Source organism: Macaca thibetana, chromosome 10 (assembly GCF_024542745.1).
Source record: "Macaca thibetana thibetana isolate TM-01 chromosome 10, ASM2454274v1, whole genome shotgun sequence".
In the NCBI taxonomy this organism is placed as follows: Eukaryota; Metazoa; Chordata; class Mammalia; order Primates; family Cercopithecidae; genus Macaca; species Macaca thibetana.
In genome coordinates this window covers 50,821,257-50,842,228 of record NC_065587.1, presented here as the reverse complement: position 1 = coordinate 50,842,228, position 20,972 = coordinate 50,821,257, and the positions used below count along the sequence as shown (strand labels likewise).

Here is a 20,972-nt window from a genome sequence, read left to right as displayed (position 1 = left end):
TTTTTCTTTAACTTTTTTGTTGTTGTTGAGAGGGAGTCTCGCTCTCCTGCCCAGGCTGGAGTACAGTGGTGCAATCTCAGCTCGCTGCAACCTCTGCCTCCAGGTTTCAAGCAATTCTCCTGCCTCAGCCTTCTGAGTAGCTGGGATTACAGGCACCTGCCACCGTGCCTGGTTAATTTTTGTATTTTTAGTAGAGACAGGATTTCATCATGTTGGCCACGTTGGTGGTACAGTGACGAGCATAGCTGCTTTCCAATTTACTTTATTTTTTTTGTTTTTGAGACAGAGTTTCACTCTCCCACCCAGGCTGTAGTGCAGTGGTACGATCTCGGCTCACTGCAACTCTACCTCCCAGGTTCAAGCGATTCTCCTGTCTCAGCCTCCCAAGTAGCTGGGACTACAGGTGCGCACCACACACCCAGCTAATTTTTTGTATTTTTAGTAGAGGCGGGGTTTCACCATGTTGGTCAGGCTGGTCTCAAACTCCTGACCTCAGATGATCCACCTGCCTCGGCCGCCCGAAGTGCTGGGATTACAGGCATGAGCCACCAAGTCCAGCTGAGCCGGGTTTACTTATTTTTAATAAAGACAGCGCCTTGCTACATTGCCCACGCTGGTCTCAAACTTCTAGCCTCAAGCAGTCTTCCCACCTTAGCCTCCCAAAGTGCTTGGATTACAGACGTGAGCCACAGCACCCAGCACGTGTGGTAAAATTGTCATAATAAACAGGGATTGTAACTGAGCAACAAGTTTCTACCCTACCCCTACTTTCGCTCTTGGAGGTACCACTTGCAACTAATGCTGTCCATAGTTCTCCTATGGGTTTCTTCCTTAATTCTTCACCATTACATTCATCTTAATAGGTGTCTTTTTTTTTTTTTTTTTTTTTTTTTTTTTTTTTTTTTTTTTTTGAGATGGAGTCTTTCTCCATCACCCAGGCTGGAGTGCAGTGGCATGATTCTGGCTCACTGCAACCTCTGCCCCGGTCAAATGATTCTCCTGCCTCAGTCTCATGAATAGCTGGGATTACAGGCACCCACTACTATGCCCAGCAAATTTTTGTATTTTTAGTAGAGATGGGGTTTCACCACATTGGCCAGGCTGGTCCCGAACTCCTGACCTCAGGTAATCCACCCACCTTGGCCTCCCAAAATGCTGGGATTACAGGCGTGAGCCACTGCACCTGGCCTAAGACAACGGTTAATCCCTTGCTATGAAATTAAGGATTTAGTTTACATTACTACTCCTACCGTCCAGGTTTTAAAGTGTGGTCCCTGGCTTCAAATGTTGCAAGTTCCAGGGGCTTTTTCACTTTATGATAAAAAGGTGACACATCCTCAGCAGAAACTGTAAAGTACCCATATGACCATTCTGTTTTTCACCTTCAGTATTCAATACATGAAATATTCAACACTTTTTTCTTTTTTTGGACATAGTTTCGCCGTTGTCACTTAGACTGGGGTGCAGTGGCGCCATCTTGGCTCACTGCAACCTCCGCCTCCCGGTTTCAAGCGATTCTCCTGCCTCAGCCTCTCAAGTAGCTGGGATTACAGATGCCCTCCACCACACCCAGATAATTTTTGTATTTTTAGTAGCGATGGGGTTTCACCATCTTGGCCAGGCTGGTCTCGAACTCCTGACCTCAAGAGAGCCGCCTACCTGACTCTCCCAAAGTGCTGGGATTACTGGCTTGGCCTCAACTCTTCATTATTAAATTGGCTTTGTGTTAGATGATTTTGCCCAACTGTAGGTGAATGTAAGCATTCTGAGCGTGTTTGAAGTAGGACAGACTAGGATAGTGGGTCGGTTAAGTGTGTTAAATGCATTTTAACTTACGATATTTTCAGTTTATGGTGAGCTTATCAGGATGTGACCCCCATCGTAAGTTGAGGAGCATCTGTAATAGCATTTTGTTTTTTAAAAATATTTAATCATCTTTGTCAATGTCTCTTGAATCCTCAGCATTGACAACGAAGATATGTCCCCACCCCTCTGCCTCTCAGGCTTGCTAACTGGTGGGTTCTGCTTTCACTTTCACATTGTTAAAGGAGATGGTGTTTCCAGTTTTCTGTGCATTATCTGTAGTTCCCTTTTAAAAGCTGAAGCTGATAAATACTTTTTATGACAGTGTAAACTGGGCTTAGTGCTGTGTCAAGCAGTGTGCAAAGATTACATTTCCCCCTCCCCATGTCTTGACTTCTGCATCCCTCCAGAGAGAATGAATGTTCATAAGGTTAAGGTCAAATGGAATAGAGTTTGCCTCTCATATTTCATCAGTTGCTCAAAGGCATTCCCCATTTTAACTTGTGTTTGGATCCTTTCTCGTGGTGGTTTTTCTGGACTTTTATTAGCTTTGTCATCCTGGGTATTACATGCCCCTGGATGTTCTTTTTACAGTCCTGGCTCGTGAACCAAAACAGTTCTTGGTTTGGTAGGCTGCTAGGGCTCCCACTGGGGCCTCTCCATTCTGGTGTTCCTGGGCAGATGGGCTCCTATCCCTACTGGTCTGTCCCGCTGGTGTTTAGGGCCCTGACTTCCACTTTGCAAGGTCACCTTTCAGGATTCATGTGTATCCACTTTCCTGTGTCAGAAACACTCTGCTGCTGACCTCCCCCTCCTCTTTGCTGTCATTAATGGCCTCTCATTGTAGGAGATAAACATATGCTCAGCCTAGAATACCACATGATGTTTGTTTTCTTGATTCATTGCTTTTTGCCTATTAGCCTTGTTGTTCTTAAGTAGTTCGTTTTTCTAGTGTGCTGCTTCTTTCCCCTCAATGACCCCTACCCCAAAACAGTGCCTAAATACCATTCATGCAGGCTTTGATTTGAGAATCAAACAGGTTCACACTCTTTATTCCTGAGAAGTACAGAAACTTACCGAATCTCACAGCTGGATAAAGCCGGGATTGAAACTCTGGCAGCTTTGCTTTTGCGCAAGAGGTGGCAGAAAAAAGATCAGCTGTGGTAATTAGGGCCCATGGGGCCCAGCATCATCACCCCGGGAACCGTGGGCCTCGCTGGGCCAAAAATAGTGTGGTCCCTGGGCTGCAAAAGTTCTAAGCATTTCCGGTTTTCTCAGCTGAAGTTTGATTCAGCCTTCAACCGTGTTTACATTTTTCTTGTTCATAAATCCAAGGAACCAGGAAAGAAACTTACTAAGACTCAGAATTTTCAGGCACACATTACAAAGTTGCCAGCACATTTTCAACCACCCACCAGGTGCGCATATTCTCTGCATACAGCGCAGACACCCATCAGAGGTTAGCACAGCAAAAGGGCCAAGTGACTTCCAAACTACAGAGGATCTCAGGCCATCTGCCTTGGGAGGTCTTCTGGCAGCCATCACAAATAGACTGAAAAAGGCAAATCCTACAAAGAACACAGTCTGAAGAAGTGACACACAGGATGCTGACAGACCCTTAGTAGAGATCCTTATTCGAAAGGGGCATCAGCTGCTTGCTAATCCATCCAGGGTCAGAAAGAGACTCCTAGTGAAGCCGCTACTGCATTCTAAGGAGTGGGGACAACCACCAGCCAGACTGGAGCAGCCCAGCTCTGAAGAGAAGGGGCTGTCACCTGATCCTGCCTGTGCCCCATCAAGCTCTGGGGACCAAGCAAAATCAGAGCTCCAGGCACACCTCAAAAATCAGAGCTCCAGGCACACCTCAAAAATCAGAGCTCCAGGCACACCTCAAAAATCAGAGCTCCAGGCACACCTCAAAGCTCGCCTGACAACTGATGGAGCCAGTGTGTGCACTGTAGGTAAGGTCGTGATAGAGCTACCTGGGGAAGGATGGAAGACACGTTAAGATTTATGATTGGATACAGGGCTTGTAGGCAACTTCCAAATTACTTTTAAATTAAAAAACCATCGTAGGCCAGGCACAGTGACCCATGCCTCCTCCTAGCACTCTAGGAGCCCAAGGTGAGAGGATTGCTTGACCTCAAGAGTTTGAGACCAGCCTGGGTACACAGTGAGACTACATCTCTATGAAAAAAAGTTCATAATTAGCTGGGCATAATGGCACATGCCTGTAGTCCCAGCTACTGAGTAGGCTGAGGCAGGAAGATCAGCCTGAGCTTGGGAAGTCAAGGCTGCAGTCAGCTGTGATAACACTGGTCTGAGCCTGGGTGACAGGGATCCTGTCTCCAAAAAGTCCCAAACAAAAAATAATTTTAAAAATTACTGACTGGACGTGGTGGCTCACACCTATAATCTCACGCTTTGGGAGGCCAAGATGGGTGTTAACCTGAGGCTAGGAGTTTGAGACCAGTCTGGCCAACATGATAAAACCCTGTCTCTACTAAAAATACAAAATTAACCTGGCATGAGGGCATGCACCTGTAATGATAGCTACTCGGGAGGCTGAGGCAGGAGAATCGCTTGAACCTGGGAGGCAGAAGTTGCAGTGAGCTGAGATTGTGCCATTGCACTCCAGCCTGGGGGAGGAGAGAAACTCTGTCTCAAAAAACAAAATTACTACTATACATAGACTGCTTTACTGTTGCCATTGCAGACCTGATGTCTGTAGGTTTCAGTGACTGTAAAAGAATGTGTGGATGAAGGGGTTTTTTTTTGTTGTTTTTGAGACAGAGTTTCGCTCTTGTCGCCAAGGCTGGAGTGCCATGGTGAAGTCTCAGTTCACTGCAACCTCTGCCTGCCCAGTAGCTGGGATTACAGGTGCCCACCACCACGCCCGGCTACTTTTTAGTAGAGAAGGGGTTCCATCATGTTGGCTAGGCTGGTGGTCTTGAACTCCTGACTGCAGGTGAGCCACTGCACCCGGCCGGATGAATGCATTTTTTAAATATTAAACTTAGGTTAGAAGCACATAACAAAGCAGTACAAATCTCCTACAGTTTTTGCTAGTGAAAATTGGGATGCCATTTAAATTACAAAGTCTGAGAATGTCCTACAGCCTAGTTTCACATGCTCTACTTACATGCCTTGTATATATACATTAAACACGTCAGTACAGCACACAAAGTAACAAATTCCAAGAACTCAGCACCATAGGAAAGGTTTACCAAAAAATCCAAGAAAACGGCTATGCTGCCTCTTCAACAAACTCCACCTCCTATCTTTGAGTTAGCCATTGCTTCTTAAAACAACATATCTCTTTAAAAGCCCTATTTAAGAACATTGGCCAACTCCTCCACTCTTCCCTCTGCCAATCCTGCTCTGATTAAGTGCGTGACAAATCCAGTATCTATGGATTTGGAATTTCAAATAAGTTTTGTTTTTAAGACTTGCACACAGACATTTAAGCCCTTAAACCAGACGTAGTGATGAATACTGCTTTTTATTGAGGCCGGGTCTCTGACACCCAGGCTGTAGTTGCAGTAGCATGATCTCAGCTCACTGCAGCCTGGACTTTGGGCTCAAGTGATTCTTCCACGTCAGCCTCCCAAGTAGCTAGGACTCCAAGCCCACAGTACTGCCATGATACCATGCCGGGCTAGTTTTTTGTTTGTTTTGTAGAGAAGGGGGTCTCTATGTTGCTCAGGCTGGTTTCAAACTCCTGGGCTCAAGCAGTCCACTCACCGTGGCTTCCCAAAAGGCTGGGAATACAGGGATGAGCCACCGTGCCCGGCCAGTGGATGCTTCTGACATGTTACGTGCAAACAAAGCCAGACCTCTCAGGCCTCAGGTTTGCTTCCTGCGATGATCCTATTCTACTGAACTCACACTGATCCCTATAAAAGCAGGCAGCAGCAGCATCATGCTTTTGGGAATGGCCAGTATCTTTTCCTGTTGATCACACCAATCCCAGGTGTCCTCCTAACCGGAGGGATCCAGACTGCTCAGTGTCTGTCACTGAGCATTCACCCAGCAAAGCCACTTAAAATAGCTCAGTGAGCCCTAGGAGGAAACCTAAATTCAAAAGTGATACTTGTTTCTAAACCTAGCCACATTACTCTGGCTTAAGGCGGCCTGGAGAACCAGAAAAACACCCAGCTATAGGTGAAAATACTTACAGGTGAATGTTTTTGTCTACGATTAGCATTAAGATACTTTAGGAAAAAATAATGAGGAAGATGATACAAGAACAACAAACTCAAGAAAAGACAGCTATGAGGAAATAACCATTACCCATTAAATTTTCCCTTTAATGACCGTGAGGACAAAGTCATGACAATGCAGTCACCACCCACTTTCTGAAAAAAACAATGCCAATGTGGGAGTCCCAAGCTTGTCTGCCCTGATGACTGTAGGATCCGAGAGAGAGAGAGACAATCTCAGTGTTGGAGAATGCACTGAGAACACACAGACGGAAGGATACAAAGAACCCTGAGTATACAAATGCATACAGACAGATTTGTGTAGATACATATACACATAGATTTCCTGTCCGTTACAGGGGTCTGGAAACAACACCCCAGTAGCAGTAAGCCCTCAGAGCATCCAGATCTTGGTTTCTAAATGCTGTCTTCTACTAAAGGGAACCAAGGCTCCTTAGAAAAATGGCTGAATCAGGCCAGGCATACGGTGGGTCATGCCTGTAATCTCAGCACTTTGGGAGGCTGAAGCGGGCAGATCACTTGAGGTCAGGAGTTCAAGACCAGCCTGGCCAACATGGGGAAACCCGTCTCCACTAAAAATACAAAAATTAGCCAGGTGTGGTGGTGGGCCTCTGTAATCCCAGGTACTTGGGAGGCTGAGACAGGAGGATCACTTGACCCTGGGAGGTGGAGGCTGCAGTGAGCCAAGATGGCGCCACTGACCCCAGCCTGGGCAGCAAAGGGAGACCACGTCTCAAAAAAAAAAAAAATTATATGCAGCAATTCCACTTCTGGGTACATACCCCAGAGTTGAAACCAGGGTCTCAAAGATTTTGTATACCAATATTCACATGCGGAAGCAACCCAAATGCCTTTTTAAAATTAATTTATTTTTTTTGAGACAGAGTCTCGCTCTGTCGCCCAGGATGGAGTGCAGTGGCGCGATCTCAGCTCACTGCAAGCTCCGCCTTTCAGGTTCACGCCATTCTCCTGCCTCAGCCTCCCGCAGGCTGGTCTTGAACTCCTGATCTCAGATGATGTGGAGTGCTGGGATTACAGGTGTGAGTCACCATGTCCAACCCCAAGTGTCTATTGACAATGTATTGATAAGCAAAACATGGAATAAATACACAGAATGGAATATTACTCAGCCTTAACAAAGGAAGGATATTGACATATTACAGCATGGATAAACCTTAAGGACATTAGGCTGTGTAAGATAAACCAGCCACAGAAGGGCAAATACTGTCTGATTCCATTTACAGGAGGTTCCTAGAATGAAAATCATAGACAAGTGGTGGTTTCCAGGGGCCAGAGGGAGCATAGAAAGGGGAGTTTGTGTTTCATGGGGACAGTTTAAGTTTTACAAAATGAAAAGAGTTATGGAGTTGGATTGTGGTGGCTACACATTATGAATAAACTGTACACTTAAAAGTGGTTAGTCTGGGCAACATAGCCAGACCTCAACTGTACTAAAAATAAAAAAAATTAGCTGGGCATGGATGTGCACACCCGTAGTCCCGGCTACTCGGGCGGCTGAGGTAGGAGGAAAGCCCAGGAGATCAAGGTTGCAGTGAGCCAGGATCACACCACTGCACTCCAGCCTGGATGACAGATTGAGATGCTGTTTAAAAAAAAAAAAAAAAGTAGTTAATAGGATGGTAAATTTTCTGTCTTACCACAATTTTTTAAACATGCTAAAAGAACACAAAAGTCACTTTGACAGGTCTTCTGATGTCCAAATTTGAGGTAATATGAACATCAAATAAATGGTTGCAATGGATTGCGACCCAAACTAGGAGTCCATTAGCTGACACAACGAATCAATGGGGAGGGAAGGCTTCTCCACACAGGGGCGGGGTGTCGGCAGAGGGAACAGTGGACATGGAGGCTCATGCATGGGCAGTGGTGGTGGATTCAGATGGGAGTTGTCAATGAAGGACAAGGATGGAGGGTAAAGGTTTGGAGAACAACAGGCTGGTCATGTGCTTTGAGGATGCCTCCCCACAAAACACTCCTTGATTAACAAGAGACATAGTGTGACCTGACAGTGGAGCCATCTGCCTGTGTCACCAACGTTAACAAACTGTGCCCCTGGAGTGACATACAAAGAATAGCGCAGCATAATTTCTGTGGCTTTCCTGCCACAAAAGTGCTGCCTAGGTTTGGTCACCATCAGCCAGACCCAGGCTGAGGGTGTACTACAGAGAGGCCTGGAGACTTCACCCCACTAGGACGTGAAACAGAAGCCGAGAGGACTGACGCAGACAGGAGAAAACTAAAGGAAACACACACCTCTTGACAGGGACCCTGGACCCGGAAAGGACAAGATACTGTTAGGAAAGCTGGCGAGATCTGCATGGGGTCCACAGACTGGATGCAGCGTGCACTCCCTGACTTGGGGGGGGGGGGGGAATATCTAAATTTCGAAGAGAGAGGGAGCCAGAGGGAGACAATAATTTCAGTAGAATGTACCTTTTCTCCATGAAATCATTTTGAAATAAAAATTTAAAAGTTAAAGGACTAGGTGCAGTGACTTACACCTGCACTTTGGGAGGCTGAGATGACAGGATCTCTTGAACCCAGTTGGACCGGCCTGGGCAATGTAGTGAGACCCTAACTCTCTCTTTAAAAAAAAAAAAAAAAAAATTTTAGCCAGGAATGGTGTCATGTGCCTGTAGTCCCAGCTACTCAGGAAACTGAGGTGGGAGGATCACCTGAGCCCAGTCAAGGCTGCACTGAGCTGTGATCATGCCACTACACTCCAGTGTGGGCGACAACAGGACCCTGTCTTTTAAAAAAAAAAATGTAGTAAAGAAAGGCTATATACTGCTGGGCGCAGTGGTTCACACCTGTAATCCCAACACTCTGGGAGGTCAAGGCAGGAGGATCACTTGAGGCCACTGCACCCCAGCCTGGATGACAGAGCAAGATATTGTCCCAAAAAGGGGTAAAAAAAACAGCTATATTGTAACGTCTTACTATGCAAAGCTACTCATGGAAAAACTCATTAGGCCAGGCGCAGTGGCTCACTCCTGTAATCCCAGCACTTTGGGAAGCCAAGGCGGCCAGATCACTTGAGGTCAGTTCACGACCAGCCTGGCCAACATGGTGAAATCCCATCTCTACTAAAAATACAAAAATTGGCCAAGCACAGTGGCACATGCCTGTGATCCCAGCTACTTGGGGAGGGAGGCTGAGGCAGGAGAATTGCCTGAACCCAGGAGGAGGAGGTTGCAGTGATTCGAGATCTCACCACTGCACTCCAGCCTGAGCGACAAGAGCCAGACTCTGTCTCAAAAAACAAAAATTAAAGAAAAACTGTTTTTGAACTATAATTTTTTTACTGTAATATTTTAAACTTAATGCTCAATTAATTTGAGTGTGTTACCAAAGTTGCCTCAGGCCACCCCTTCTTCAATGGAGTGCCCAGAATGAGTTTTTATAAACAAGTCAGAGACACAAAAGATCACACTGGTCGGCTTCCAGTGTCGCTGCCACCACGTACACTCCCTGCGAAAGTGCATCAAGTCAGGGCCCCAGGCTCAGCTGCTCGAAGAACCTTCAGTCTGGGGGAGGGTTGTGATGTGAGTCACAGGTCCATGAATCCTTTTTTTGTTGTTTCTAAAGATGTAAAGACACTTTTTCTCCTTTCATTGCTTTTATCCTCAAAATGTTGCATTTCCTTCTGCCCTTAGCGTTTTCCATAACCTTCTGATCACTTTCAATTATTCTGGCAGTACACTCATCGGCTGGATTTATAGTGAAACCTTTACAATCTTCTTCCACTTCTTCTAAAATTAAGAAACGAAAACCAACTAGCCCACCCCTCAACCAGGCTGGAACGCATGTCATCCTCAGTACTCAGTATGGTGAGAGATGAGGGTGCCCTGGGAAGTGTCCGGCAGTCTCCCCTCAGCTCCTTGGGGTCATTTCTTTGGGTAGCAATGTCAGGTCTGGACGGGGCACAAGTCCCTACATCCAGGTACCCAACATGCCCGAGAGGCAGCAACGGTTCCCGCAGGGGCTGGCCCTGGTCCCCCACGACGAGCTTCCATCCCCTTACTCATATCTTCCCTTATTTTAGTTACTGCTCAACAGGACCAAACACTTCATTAGTAGCTGTTTATTGATCAATGGTTTGATATAAAGTTATTTCAGATCTTCAGATTTTTGCCCAGATGGAATCACAAGCATTACAAAGTTTTTTCTTAAAAATAAAAAAAGGATAGGGGCAAGTTGGGAGGGGACCAACCTAGCAGTAGTGGCATTTGAGAATAAATTAACAAAAAAAATTTAGTATTACCATTTATTGGTGACAAACACTAAGTTTTACTTACATTCCATGGGGAGAAAAATTCCAGCGTAAACAATGAATGGAAGCAGTACTTAACTCGCAGGGCTACCAGGCTTTCCATATGGACCACACGCAGAGCCTCAGTGCACACACTTCTGTGTACAATAACACAACATCAAAAGCAACACAGCTGTATAGAGAAATGTAGGTCATTCTTTTCAGCCCTAATGGAGATGTAATTAACAGTATCGAGCACTCTGGAAAATCAGTCTGCAGGTTTATATGGACTACATGGAGATCATATCCTGTAGTGTAGTGAAAGCTAAGTCCTCAAGAGCTGTATGTATAGATACACAATTTTTTTTAATAATCTTTAAAACAGAGATCAAAGTTCATTTAAGTCCTGTTTGCATTAACAAAAATAAAAAAGAAATAAAAATGGAACCAAATGATCATCTAAAGTTTAAAATTCCTAAATTGTCCAATTTATACAACTGTGGGAGACTTATTCAAGGTTTTTGAAAGTCCAGGACTGTTTCAGCAGAACCAGAGGGCACACAATTTGCATCACTGAAATTGTCCTGGGTTAGTCAATTAAATAAAAATATCTAACCACATACACATGGATATGATCTTTGTCGGTTAGATTATTGATAAAGTCAGTCTCAGACAAGTTTCCAAACTGTGCTATATAACTAGATACAATTGAGAAACTCTCAAATGAAAATTTTATATAGTGTCATATCAATCAAAAGAAAATAATGAAACTAAGAATACAGATCACTGTTGGAAGATAAAGCAGTGGTGATGGTGTGGGTACTGCAGGAGGTGGTGGGGCCATAGCACGCTAGAAAAGTTGGGTCACGCTGAGTAGGAAGCATTTGATTTTCTCTGGTGCTTTTAGCTCTGGGGCCGGTCAAAGGCCTTTCTCTGGCATGGCTGTCCAGGGTTTGTCCCAATGTGTCTGAGTGAGCCAGCCTGAGAAAGGGTCATGCTGTTTCTTCTTTCACACAGGGGGAAAAAAAGACCAAACACGGAGGTGCCCAGGGTGTGGATCTGCTGGTGTCCCGGGAGAACCAGCTGGCTGGGCAGCCCTTCTTCCCCACAGGCAGCTGCTATTGCATAGGGACCACCAGGTCACCGAGTGGCCGTCACAACCCCAGCACAGTCCAGCCCGGCCACAGCCGCCGCCTCGTGTCTGTTGTCTTCCCTGCTGCTGCCCACATCCTTTACCCACCGTGTCTCTCGGCCCACTGGAGGTATCAGAAATTCCAAATTTTCAAAGCAGTTTCAGTATTTTCAGTATATATGTTGGGATTTTTTAATGGTTCATGGCCAGAAAAGGTTCAGCACCTCCCACACCTTTAAGGAAGAAAAATGAAAATGATGCTAGTTTTGAAATGTAGGAGAATTAAAGTACTATTAAAAATGAAAACAAATTGGCAAGCATCAGGAAGTACAATATACAATACTAAAAGCCCCAGTTTATGATAACAAAAGTTTTCCCAGGATATGCCAGTAAATAAAATAAGCAAGGAGAGTGTGTGTATTTGCTACCTCTGCGGGGGGAAAGGAAGAAAATGAGGGAAGAAATATATGTCTATATTTGCATAAAGAAACATACAGGAAAGATACAGGAGACACTAGTAAAAATGTGATCTATGGGGGAGGCAGTGGGAAGAATAGGAGGGATGGGATGGGGGCTGTCTGAGGAGAAGATTGTACCTTGTAAAATAAAAGAGAGCTCTGACCATGTGAAGGTATGACCGACTCAAAAAGGTAAAAAGGTTTTTTTTTTTTTGTTGAGACAGAGTCTTGCTCTGTCGCCTAGGCTGGAGTGCAGTGGTGCTATCTTGGCTCACTGCAACCTCCACCTCCCAGGTTTTAAGTAGTTCTCTGCCTCAGCCTCCCGAGTAGCTGGGATTACAGGTATTTGCCACCACACCCAGCTAATTTTTGTATTTTTAGTAGAGACAGGGTTTCACCATCTTGGCCAGGCTGGTCTTGAACTCCTGACACCTCATGATCCACCCACCTCGGCCTCCCAAAGTGCTGGGATTACAGGCGTGAGCCACTGTGCCCAGCCTCAAAATGTTTTTTAAAAGTAGAGCTCTCTGCCCAGAGAATTTGGAAACCTTTCAGGCAAAAGGGCCAGAAAGTAACTCAGGCAAATATTTCCCCGCTGAGTCAGCAGATGGTGTGAACTCAACACAAACGAGGGGCAGCCTCCCCATCATCAGTGCCTCCCCTTCATCAGTGCACTCACACAGACATTGGTCCGTTTCCTGTTCTTGGCATCTCTGTACTTTGTTGGTCCAACTCAGACAGCAACTTTAAGATGTTCAGCGCAGCCTAGTGGGGATGGAAAGAAGAGTAAAGCCACAGCCATCACTTGGGACCACAGCATGACACACTGGTTAGGCAGGCAAGAGTTCCTGCTGCCCAGCAAACAGGTGGCAACTTCTTAAACTCTTGTACTACTAAATAAAACTTTGAATTTTTAATTTAAAATACAAATTTAAAAAATACTCAGTTACCTCATTGAATCATAACCTCTGAAAATGTTGTATTTTTCCTTCTAGTATTTTTAGCCTTGTGGTAACCAGACTGTATAAATGTTATATCCTGCTTTCTAACAAAAATCTATCATGTATTTTTCTTTCTACAGAGACAGGGTCTCACTAAGTTAAGTTGCCCAGGCTGGTCTCAAACTCCTAGGCTCAAGCGATCCTCCCAAAGTGCTGGGATTACAGGTGTAAGCCTCCACACCCGGCCTATCATGTATTTTTCCTATTACGTTATCTTCAGAGACACTGTTTTGTTATTTTGTTTTGAAACAGAGTCTCACCCAGTTGCCCAGGCTGGAGTGCAGCAGTGCGATCTTAGCTCACTGCAACCTCCACCTCTTGGGTTCAAGCGATTCTCCTACCTTGTCTCCCAAGTAGCTGGGATTACAGGCGCCCACCACCACACCTGGCTAATTTTTTTGTATTTTTAGTAGAAATGGGGTCTCACCACATTGGCCAGGCTGGTCTCGAACTCCTGAGCTCAGGTGATCCGCCCGCCTCAGCCTCCCGCAGTGCTGGGATTATAGCGTGAGCCACCGCACCCCACCCAGAGACATTAATTTCATGCATGCATGATGTCCCATCAAGTAAATACACCACAGTTTGCTTAGATTTGTTAATCTGATCAATTCCTTTTCTGAGTTTTCTTTTTTTTTTTTTTTTTTTTTTGAGACGGAGTCTTGCTCTGTCGCCCAGGCTGGAGTGCAGTGGCCGGATCTCAGCTCACTGCAAGCTCCGCCTCCCGGGTTTACGCCATTCTCCTGCCTCAGCCTCCCAAGTAGCTGGGACTACAGGCGCCCGCCACCTCGCCCGACTAGTTTTTTGTATTTTTTAGTAGAGACGGGGTTTCACCGGGTTAGCCAGGATGGTCTCGATCTCCTGACCTCGTGATTCACCCGTCTCAGCCTCCCAAAGTGCTGGGATTACAGGCTTGAGCCACCGCGCCCGGCCCCATCTCAGTTTTCTTATAACAGTAATTTCATCTGAATAGAACACCAAAGCAAGTGGTTTTTACAGCTGCCAGAACATGGACCTGCAGTTCCTTGTTCTGGTGAGAGAGGAAGTGAGTGCAGTCTCCGGGTGAGCTGCAGGATCCCAGTCGCCCCTCCAGACCAGCAGGGAAAAGGGAAAGGTGGACTAAAGCTGATGAGTTCTGATCAAGAGTGAGAAATCAATCCAAGCAGCTACGACAAAAAGTCTTAAAAAATATGAACACTATCAAAGAATTAATTGTTCTCAAAGTCTATGGGAGAATCTTTCTCCCACATTCCTCAGGCTAGTAACAAGCTGAACCAAGGCAAGCTCCACATAAACACACAACTTAACACCCTAATCCCTCACCCAAGGTGTGACATACCATATCATGGCAGGACTCCACATCCTTGCCGATACCATGGCTGATCAGAGGTGGCTGAGAGGAGCAATTGATAAGAGATACAAATTCGTTCTTGTTGTTTTTGGGGAAGTCTTTGTATTCAACCTAAGGAGGAAAAGAGAGCTGAGGCTAGGTAGGGTAGGGAACAGCAAGTATGAGTGGGCTGAAGGGCTACAGCTCCGGGCCCCACAAGCAAGGAGATCACCCGCTCTTCTCTCCAACTCAGCCTGACTGTGGCTATACCAAGACCTGCTCTGTCAGCCCAGAACCTTCCAGGAACCTAGGTGTCTGCTCAGAAGCCCTAGACTGGGAGAAGCCATATCCTTTCCCACCAGGCAGAAGGTGTCATCATGATGAGTCCATTCTTTGAAATCCAAATTTACAACACTGCAAGTGGTTAGAAGCTTTGTTTTTAGGGTTGGCTTGCATTTTGAAATATTACTAAAGGATAAAGATGTTTCTCTCACCACATATGCTTACGATACTTCTATACCTCCTTCCCTGCCACCCTTCCACCACTGCTCCCCAACCCATCCCTGATTTAAGAAACAAAGTCCAAAGTTCATTTTCTGAGAGAAGCCAAAGGATGACTGTCCTGAGGCACAGCCATCACAGCTCAAGCCTGACAGTTACCTGGAATCCCTGGACTCTGGAAAGATAGTCCAGTTGTTCAGAGGGTCTCGTGAGAGGTCCATGGGGTACGTGGCCTGAAGAGATGTTATTCTTTAAAATGGTCTCGGCTGTGGGCGAGGTGCCCCCATACAACAACTCTCGGGCTATCATGGCAGTTACCGTGGCCTTGGCAGGATTTGGAGCTGCCCTGGTAAAATCTTTGGTGTGATGTCCTTGACTAACTCCTACAGCCTGGGCGACCTCGGGCACCATGGGAAGAATTCCAGCAGGCAGCTGCTGATGACTTAGGTAAGGCATCCTGAACTCATCCTCTTTATTACCTGGGAGGGACACACACGGTAAACACGAATCCACATCCACAGCCTGGAAAAACGCGATGACACCATCAAACCCCACGCTGGCCCTCCCCTTGCCATGCATGGCGGCGCAGGGAATCGGGCAATGATACAGACACTTTGCATGCAGGACCTCACTGGCTGGACTCCTGCTGTCATTCAGGACCCATGCAAATCCCAGAATCACGTTCAGAGGAAGATGATATTAAGATCACACTTACTAGTCCCATTTTCATCCCCAGAGCCAGGTTCAAAAAAGGTTACTTTTCTTCCATCCCCTGGTTTCTTTATGGGTGTCTTAAAAAAGAAACAAACAAACAAACAAAAAAAAAGGCCATGAGCATAAATCAGATCATTGAAAAATTAGCTCCTGCTGTCTAAACCTGCATAAAATCCAATCAGCAATAACTGAGGCAATCGGCAGAAAAACCCTGCCCCACCTGACCACTGGCACGCTGACAGACACCTGGGCAGAGCCTGTCTCCTTCTCCTAACGCACCCTCCTGCCCACACCCCTGCCCACAAAGAGCATCTAACAAAGTGCACTAACCTGTGAATGCTGAGCTGCACTCTGCACCCACAGGAAGACGGGAAGCATTTAACCAGAAAGAGCAGAGATGCTAGACGGTAGAGCCCACCAAGGTGGGGAAAGAAGCTTTCAGACTGAAGCTAAACAAATAAATCAAGAATATTTCCTGGAGCTGATATCCAATTAAAAAATAAGGTGACATTCCAAAATTAACACCCTTATGGGGAAAATGTTATTACCTAAGAATTCTGTCAAACACTACCTCACCTTTCTACGAAGTAACAAAGGACACTATGAATGTCCTACAAGATTCTGAAATGAAAAACTCAAAATCCAAGTCTAAGATCTATACTGGTGGTATCTGGGGTCTCAGTCAGTTATTAACTGGCCACGACTGAAGCTGTTTCTCACTGTCAATACGACTGGCAGACATCAATGAATTAGGCTTGATTTCAAGTTTATCTCACCAGGACCATACAGTGACGGGAAAGAAGATCAGCCTTGGCTTTTGCCGAGGTCCTGCTTACCACTTCTGGCAGACAAGAATTTTTCTTTTTACGTTCCTTTTTTGTTGTTGTTGAGACAGGGTCTGTCGCCCCGGCTGAGTGCAGTGGCATGATCATGGCTCACTGCAGCCTTGACCTTCCAAGGCTCAATCCTCCCACCTTAGCCTTGTAACTCAGACTATAGGCACAAGCCACCATACCTGGCTGATTTTTAATTTTTTGTAGAGACAGGGTTTCATGCTGCTCAGACTGGTCTTGAACTCCTGGATTCAAGGTCTCAGCCTCCCAAAGTGCTGCGATTACAGGTGTGAGCCACCACACCTGGCCGTGAATTTTCCACAGGGGATTATTTTCATCTGATATTTAACTCACATAGTAAAAAAGAAATCCCAAACCTAAACTTTGGATTTGGCCTGTCTCTGCTGTCATACCATCTTATTTTCCCAGAAAAAACTGTCTGTTCCACAATTAACGAAAGCCTAACAGTTATAAATCTTTCACACGGGCTTCATTTCTAGAGTGCAAATCACACTTAGTAACTTCAATCCTAATTACCATCCTACGAATGGAGAGGAGCAAGCTGCCCTCCACAAAGGGTCCCCAGACCACAAAAATACTGACACAATCACGATCTAACCAGAGCCTACTGGGGCCAGTGGACATGCGAGGCCCCTCTGAGCACCTTATGGTCCAAATGGATGAGACACTGCTCAGCAGGACTGCTTGAACTGCCGGGAGGATGAAGCCTTGCCTTGAAGCCTGCCCCTGAAGGTGCCCCAGTTCCCTAAGGTGAGGCGAGAGACCATTTCGCAATCAGAGAGCCCACACACTCACCTTCTCCTCTGACTTGAGTGCTGGTTTGGTGGGCTGTGCCTGCGGGACTTTGAAACCAAGGATCTCCAGCATGTTCTCGGCTGCATTGCGCTTGGCCACCTTCTTGTTGGTGCCCGCTCCTTCTGCAGTGTGGTTTCCAACCTTCACCTGCACAAAGAAGTCAAAACAGACCAGTGCTTAAACCTTCAGAACAACCACCAGGCAGGAATTGGTGTGTCAGCAAAATAACCCAACTATGGTCAGAAGCGAGATAACAGCAGTGCCCCGAACCTGGCCTCCTCGTCTGTGGGAGCTAATTATCAAACAGTCAGTAGTTTGGGAAGCTGGATGTTAAACATAGCTAGTATTAAACCTTTAATTACATAAGCTGATAATTATTTTAACAGAGGTAATTTTTGACTGCATTTTATAATTATCTGTGTTCGAGGGTCCTTCCGGCTATTGCATTTGTACGATGGAAACAGTCTGTGATGGTGAACTACTGCACATCTCTTCTGAGCACTGCGATTGGAAGTATCACGTTGAGAGCTTGAAATCAGCCATAGTGAGACTATTGATACCACAGAAACATACAAATGCTACATATCAAAGATTAAGTTGTTTACTGATTGTCTAAACCTACAATGATGAAAAGGCTAATAAAGCACGTTAATCTTAAAAGCATGAGAAGTCTGCAGCCATTACATTGTAACTATTACAAAAAACTGAAATATCTTCCCATCTTTGAAAATTATTATCTAATTTAGCAGAGAAGCCACTCATATCATTTACAAATGAGTGATATTACATGTCTTGTTTTTACTTTTTTTCTTTCTTGGGGGAGACAGGGTCTCACTTCATCACCCAGGATGGAGTGCAGTGGCATGATCTTGGATCAATCACTGCAACCTCCACTTCCCAGGTTCAAGCAACTCCCCTGCCTCAGCCACCCAAGTAGCTGGGATTACAAGCGTGTGCCACCATGCCTGGCTAACTTTTGTATTTTTATAGTAGAAACGAGGTTTCACCATGTTGGTCAGGCTGGTCTTGAACTCCTGACCTCAAGTGATCTGCCTGCCTCGGCCTCCCAAAATGCTGGGATTACAGGCGTAAGCCATCAAGCCCGGCCTGTTTTACTTTCATCTTACCTGTTAACATAAATAAAAAATATCAACCAGCCAGGCGTGGTGGCTCACGCCTGTAATCCCACCACTTTGGGAGGCTGAGGTGGGTGGATCACCTGAGGTCAGGAGTTTGAGACTAGCCTGGCCAACATGGTGAAACCCCATCTCTACTAAAAATACAAAAATTAGCCAGGCATGGTGGTGGGCGCCCGTAATCCCAGCTACTCGGGAGGCTGAGGCAGGAGAATCACTTGAACCCGGGAGATGGAGGTTGCAGTGAGCCGAGATCGTGCCATTGCACTCCAGCCTGGACAACAAAGCAAGACTCCATTCACCCCCACCCCCCCCAAAAAAAAATGGAGCAAGACTCCATTCACCGCCCCCCCAAAAAAAACTCTATATGTTATATATATCTCAACCAGTATTCATGCTAGAACCAAAATCTTAAAGTATAGATTTGTCAATGACATGAGCAACACCTTTGCTGAACTGGATAGTAATAAACCATTATGTGTTGTCTGATTTTACAAAACTATCGTTGGTGACTGTCACACTGAAATATGTATGAAATTTACAATAAAGTGTATTATATATGATTTATAAATTGTGCTACACATCCTGTCAGTAAAATTTATAAAACACATGTATACATGTCAGTATAATTTATAACACACATCCTTTGTGTCAGTAAAATTTATAACACACATGTATATATATAACATACATATATTCAGCTCCTTCCACCAAACCACCCTCCCCCAAGAGCTGGATGTTAAACATGTTCCAGCACATCACTGCTTACAACCCCCTTCCAAGTTGATTGTAATAACAGGCACCTGGCTGCTAAAACGAAAGCCCAGGTCACAAGACTCAGAGAGTCAAAGAAACCATTCCCTGGCCTGGGACTAAATTCCAACCTGGCCATCTACCAGCTATTTCATCTTGGGCAAATTACTGATGCTCTCAGCAAACTGCAATTTCCTTGATCATTCTTTTCCTACCTTCTGACTGCATAGGTAAAACATACAAGGTCAACTTTGTAAGTTATACATTGCTATACAAGATATAAGAATTCTGTCTTACATCAGAAAGCACTTAAATTCAAATCACAATTAAGTTAAGCTGCCTATGTGAAATGACCACTTAGCTTTGAACTTAATAAGCTAAGTACAAAGAAATATTCCATACTAATCTGAAGTGTCACCCAATCTAAGGAAGAGGCAACCCTGGATTCCAGACTCCACAAGAATTAGGAGGAAGAGGAACAGATCTCTTGATACTACTTACAAAATTTACCTTTGGAAAAGAGCAATGTCATAAACCTTCAAGGAGATGTAATGAAGAAAAACTTCACTCAGCACCCACCACCCCAGGACTCTCTTCTTCCAAATTTCGGTGCAACACACCTACATTCCCACCAGTGCACACAGCAGTAATGCTGGTGTGCAGACATTACATTCACATGTACTAAGTGTTTATTTTAAGCATTAAGATAAACAACTTAATCTTTGATATGTAGCCTTTACAGATTTCTGTGGTATGTTTAAGCTGTCAAATTATTGCAAGCCACAAGGTCTTAATAAGGATCACAGTTGGCTGGGTGCGGTGGCTCACGCGTGTAATCCCAGCACTTTGGGAGGCTGAGGTGGGAGGATCACAAGGTCAGGAGATCAAGACCATCCTGGACAACATGGCAAAACTCCATCTCTGCTAAAAATACAAAAAATTAGCTAAGCGTGGTGGCACGTGCCTGTAATCCCAGCTACTCAGGAGGCTGAGGCAGGAGAATCACTTGAATCAGGGAGTCGGAGGTTGCAGTAAGCTGAGACCGTACCACTGCACTCCAGCCTGGGCGACAGAGTGAGACTCTGTCTCATAAATAAATAAATAAGGACCACAGTTGCTGGCAGAACATGGCCACAGGATCCAGCCTCCTCATGAAGGTGTCCAGGCCTTGAACCGCCATCAGCCCCCAAGGCTGGACGTGGTCAGAGGAAGAGGCGCCCATCATCCATGCTGACCCACCTGCATCACAAACTCCCTGCGGCGCGGGAGGCCTCGCTCTGTGAGCAGCATGTACTCTGGCTCCTTCTCCTTTTTTGCCTGCTGGATCTGGGCCAGTCTGCTAATCGGATTGATCCCCTGGCCATATTCTGGGCTTGTCTGTGGCTGAGGAACAAACAAGGCAGAAACTCTGTAATGTTATTCATTCCATGAACTTGGTCAACTCAGAGATCAGGATAAGAGAGGAGATAAGAGATTTTGGGTTGACCTAATGGCTCAGAATTAGATTTTTTTTAATTTAACATTTTGAAAATGAAAAGATGCTTTGATTTTGTATGATTGTTCTAGGTGGTTTTAAGTTCTTAACAAACCAACATCAACATTTCACTATAACGAAGCATCACTATTACTGCAACGGCTGCTTTTTAACATATTTCAACATATGACAGTAAATGGACAGCAAAAACATAAACCAATATTCCTACAACTCCCCAAAAGTCTGAGCTATGATGGGTTCCCAATTTTCTTGAAAAGAACTCAAAATCCAGAAACCATTTTTTAAAAAAAGCTCAAGCTGATGCCACATGGCAAGAAGAACCTCAGAATCCCAGTTACTTCCTTGTGGCCACCTTTTGTGCCAAGGAACCCTCATTCACTCTGCTGATCAGAGAAGTGACTTCCAGGCTATATTAAGCAAAAAAGGGAAACAAAAGGGTATACACAGTATGCTTTTATGTAAGAAAAATTTGGATCTTGATACAGCACGAAATTACACATACTGAAA

The 20,972-nt window shown here is 45.3% G+C and overlaps 1 protein-coding gene across 13 annotated transcripts in view; it reads right to left on the bottom strand.

Moving 5' to 3' along the window:
* Positions 1-10,116: 10,116 nt before the first annotated feature.
* Positions 10,117-20,972, bottom strand: part of STAU1 (staufen double-stranded RNA binding protein 1) — an 80,471-nt gene continuing 69,615 nt past the window's right edge. For all 13 annotated transcript variants that reach the window (XM_050807454.1, XM_050807449.1, XM_050807452.1 and 10 more), the window contains 7 exons: positions 20,210-20,353; positions 17,082-17,228; positions 15,434-15,509; positions 14,878-15,197; positions 14,227-14,349; positions 12,569-12,654; positions 10,117-11,664 (listed from right to left, as the gene is read on the bottom strand). In XM_050807454.1, the coding sequence (XP_050663411.1) occupies positions 11,649-11,664; positions 12,569-12,654; positions 14,227-14,349; positions 14,878-15,197; positions 15,434-15,509; positions 17,082-17,228; positions 20,210-20,353 (912 nt within the window). In that variant the 3' untranslated portion in view covers positions 10,117-11,648. The remainder of the gene's footprint in view (positions 11,665-12,568; positions 12,655-14,226; positions 14,350-14,877; positions 15,198-15,433; positions 15,510-17,081; positions 17,229-20,209; positions 20,354-20,972) is intronic.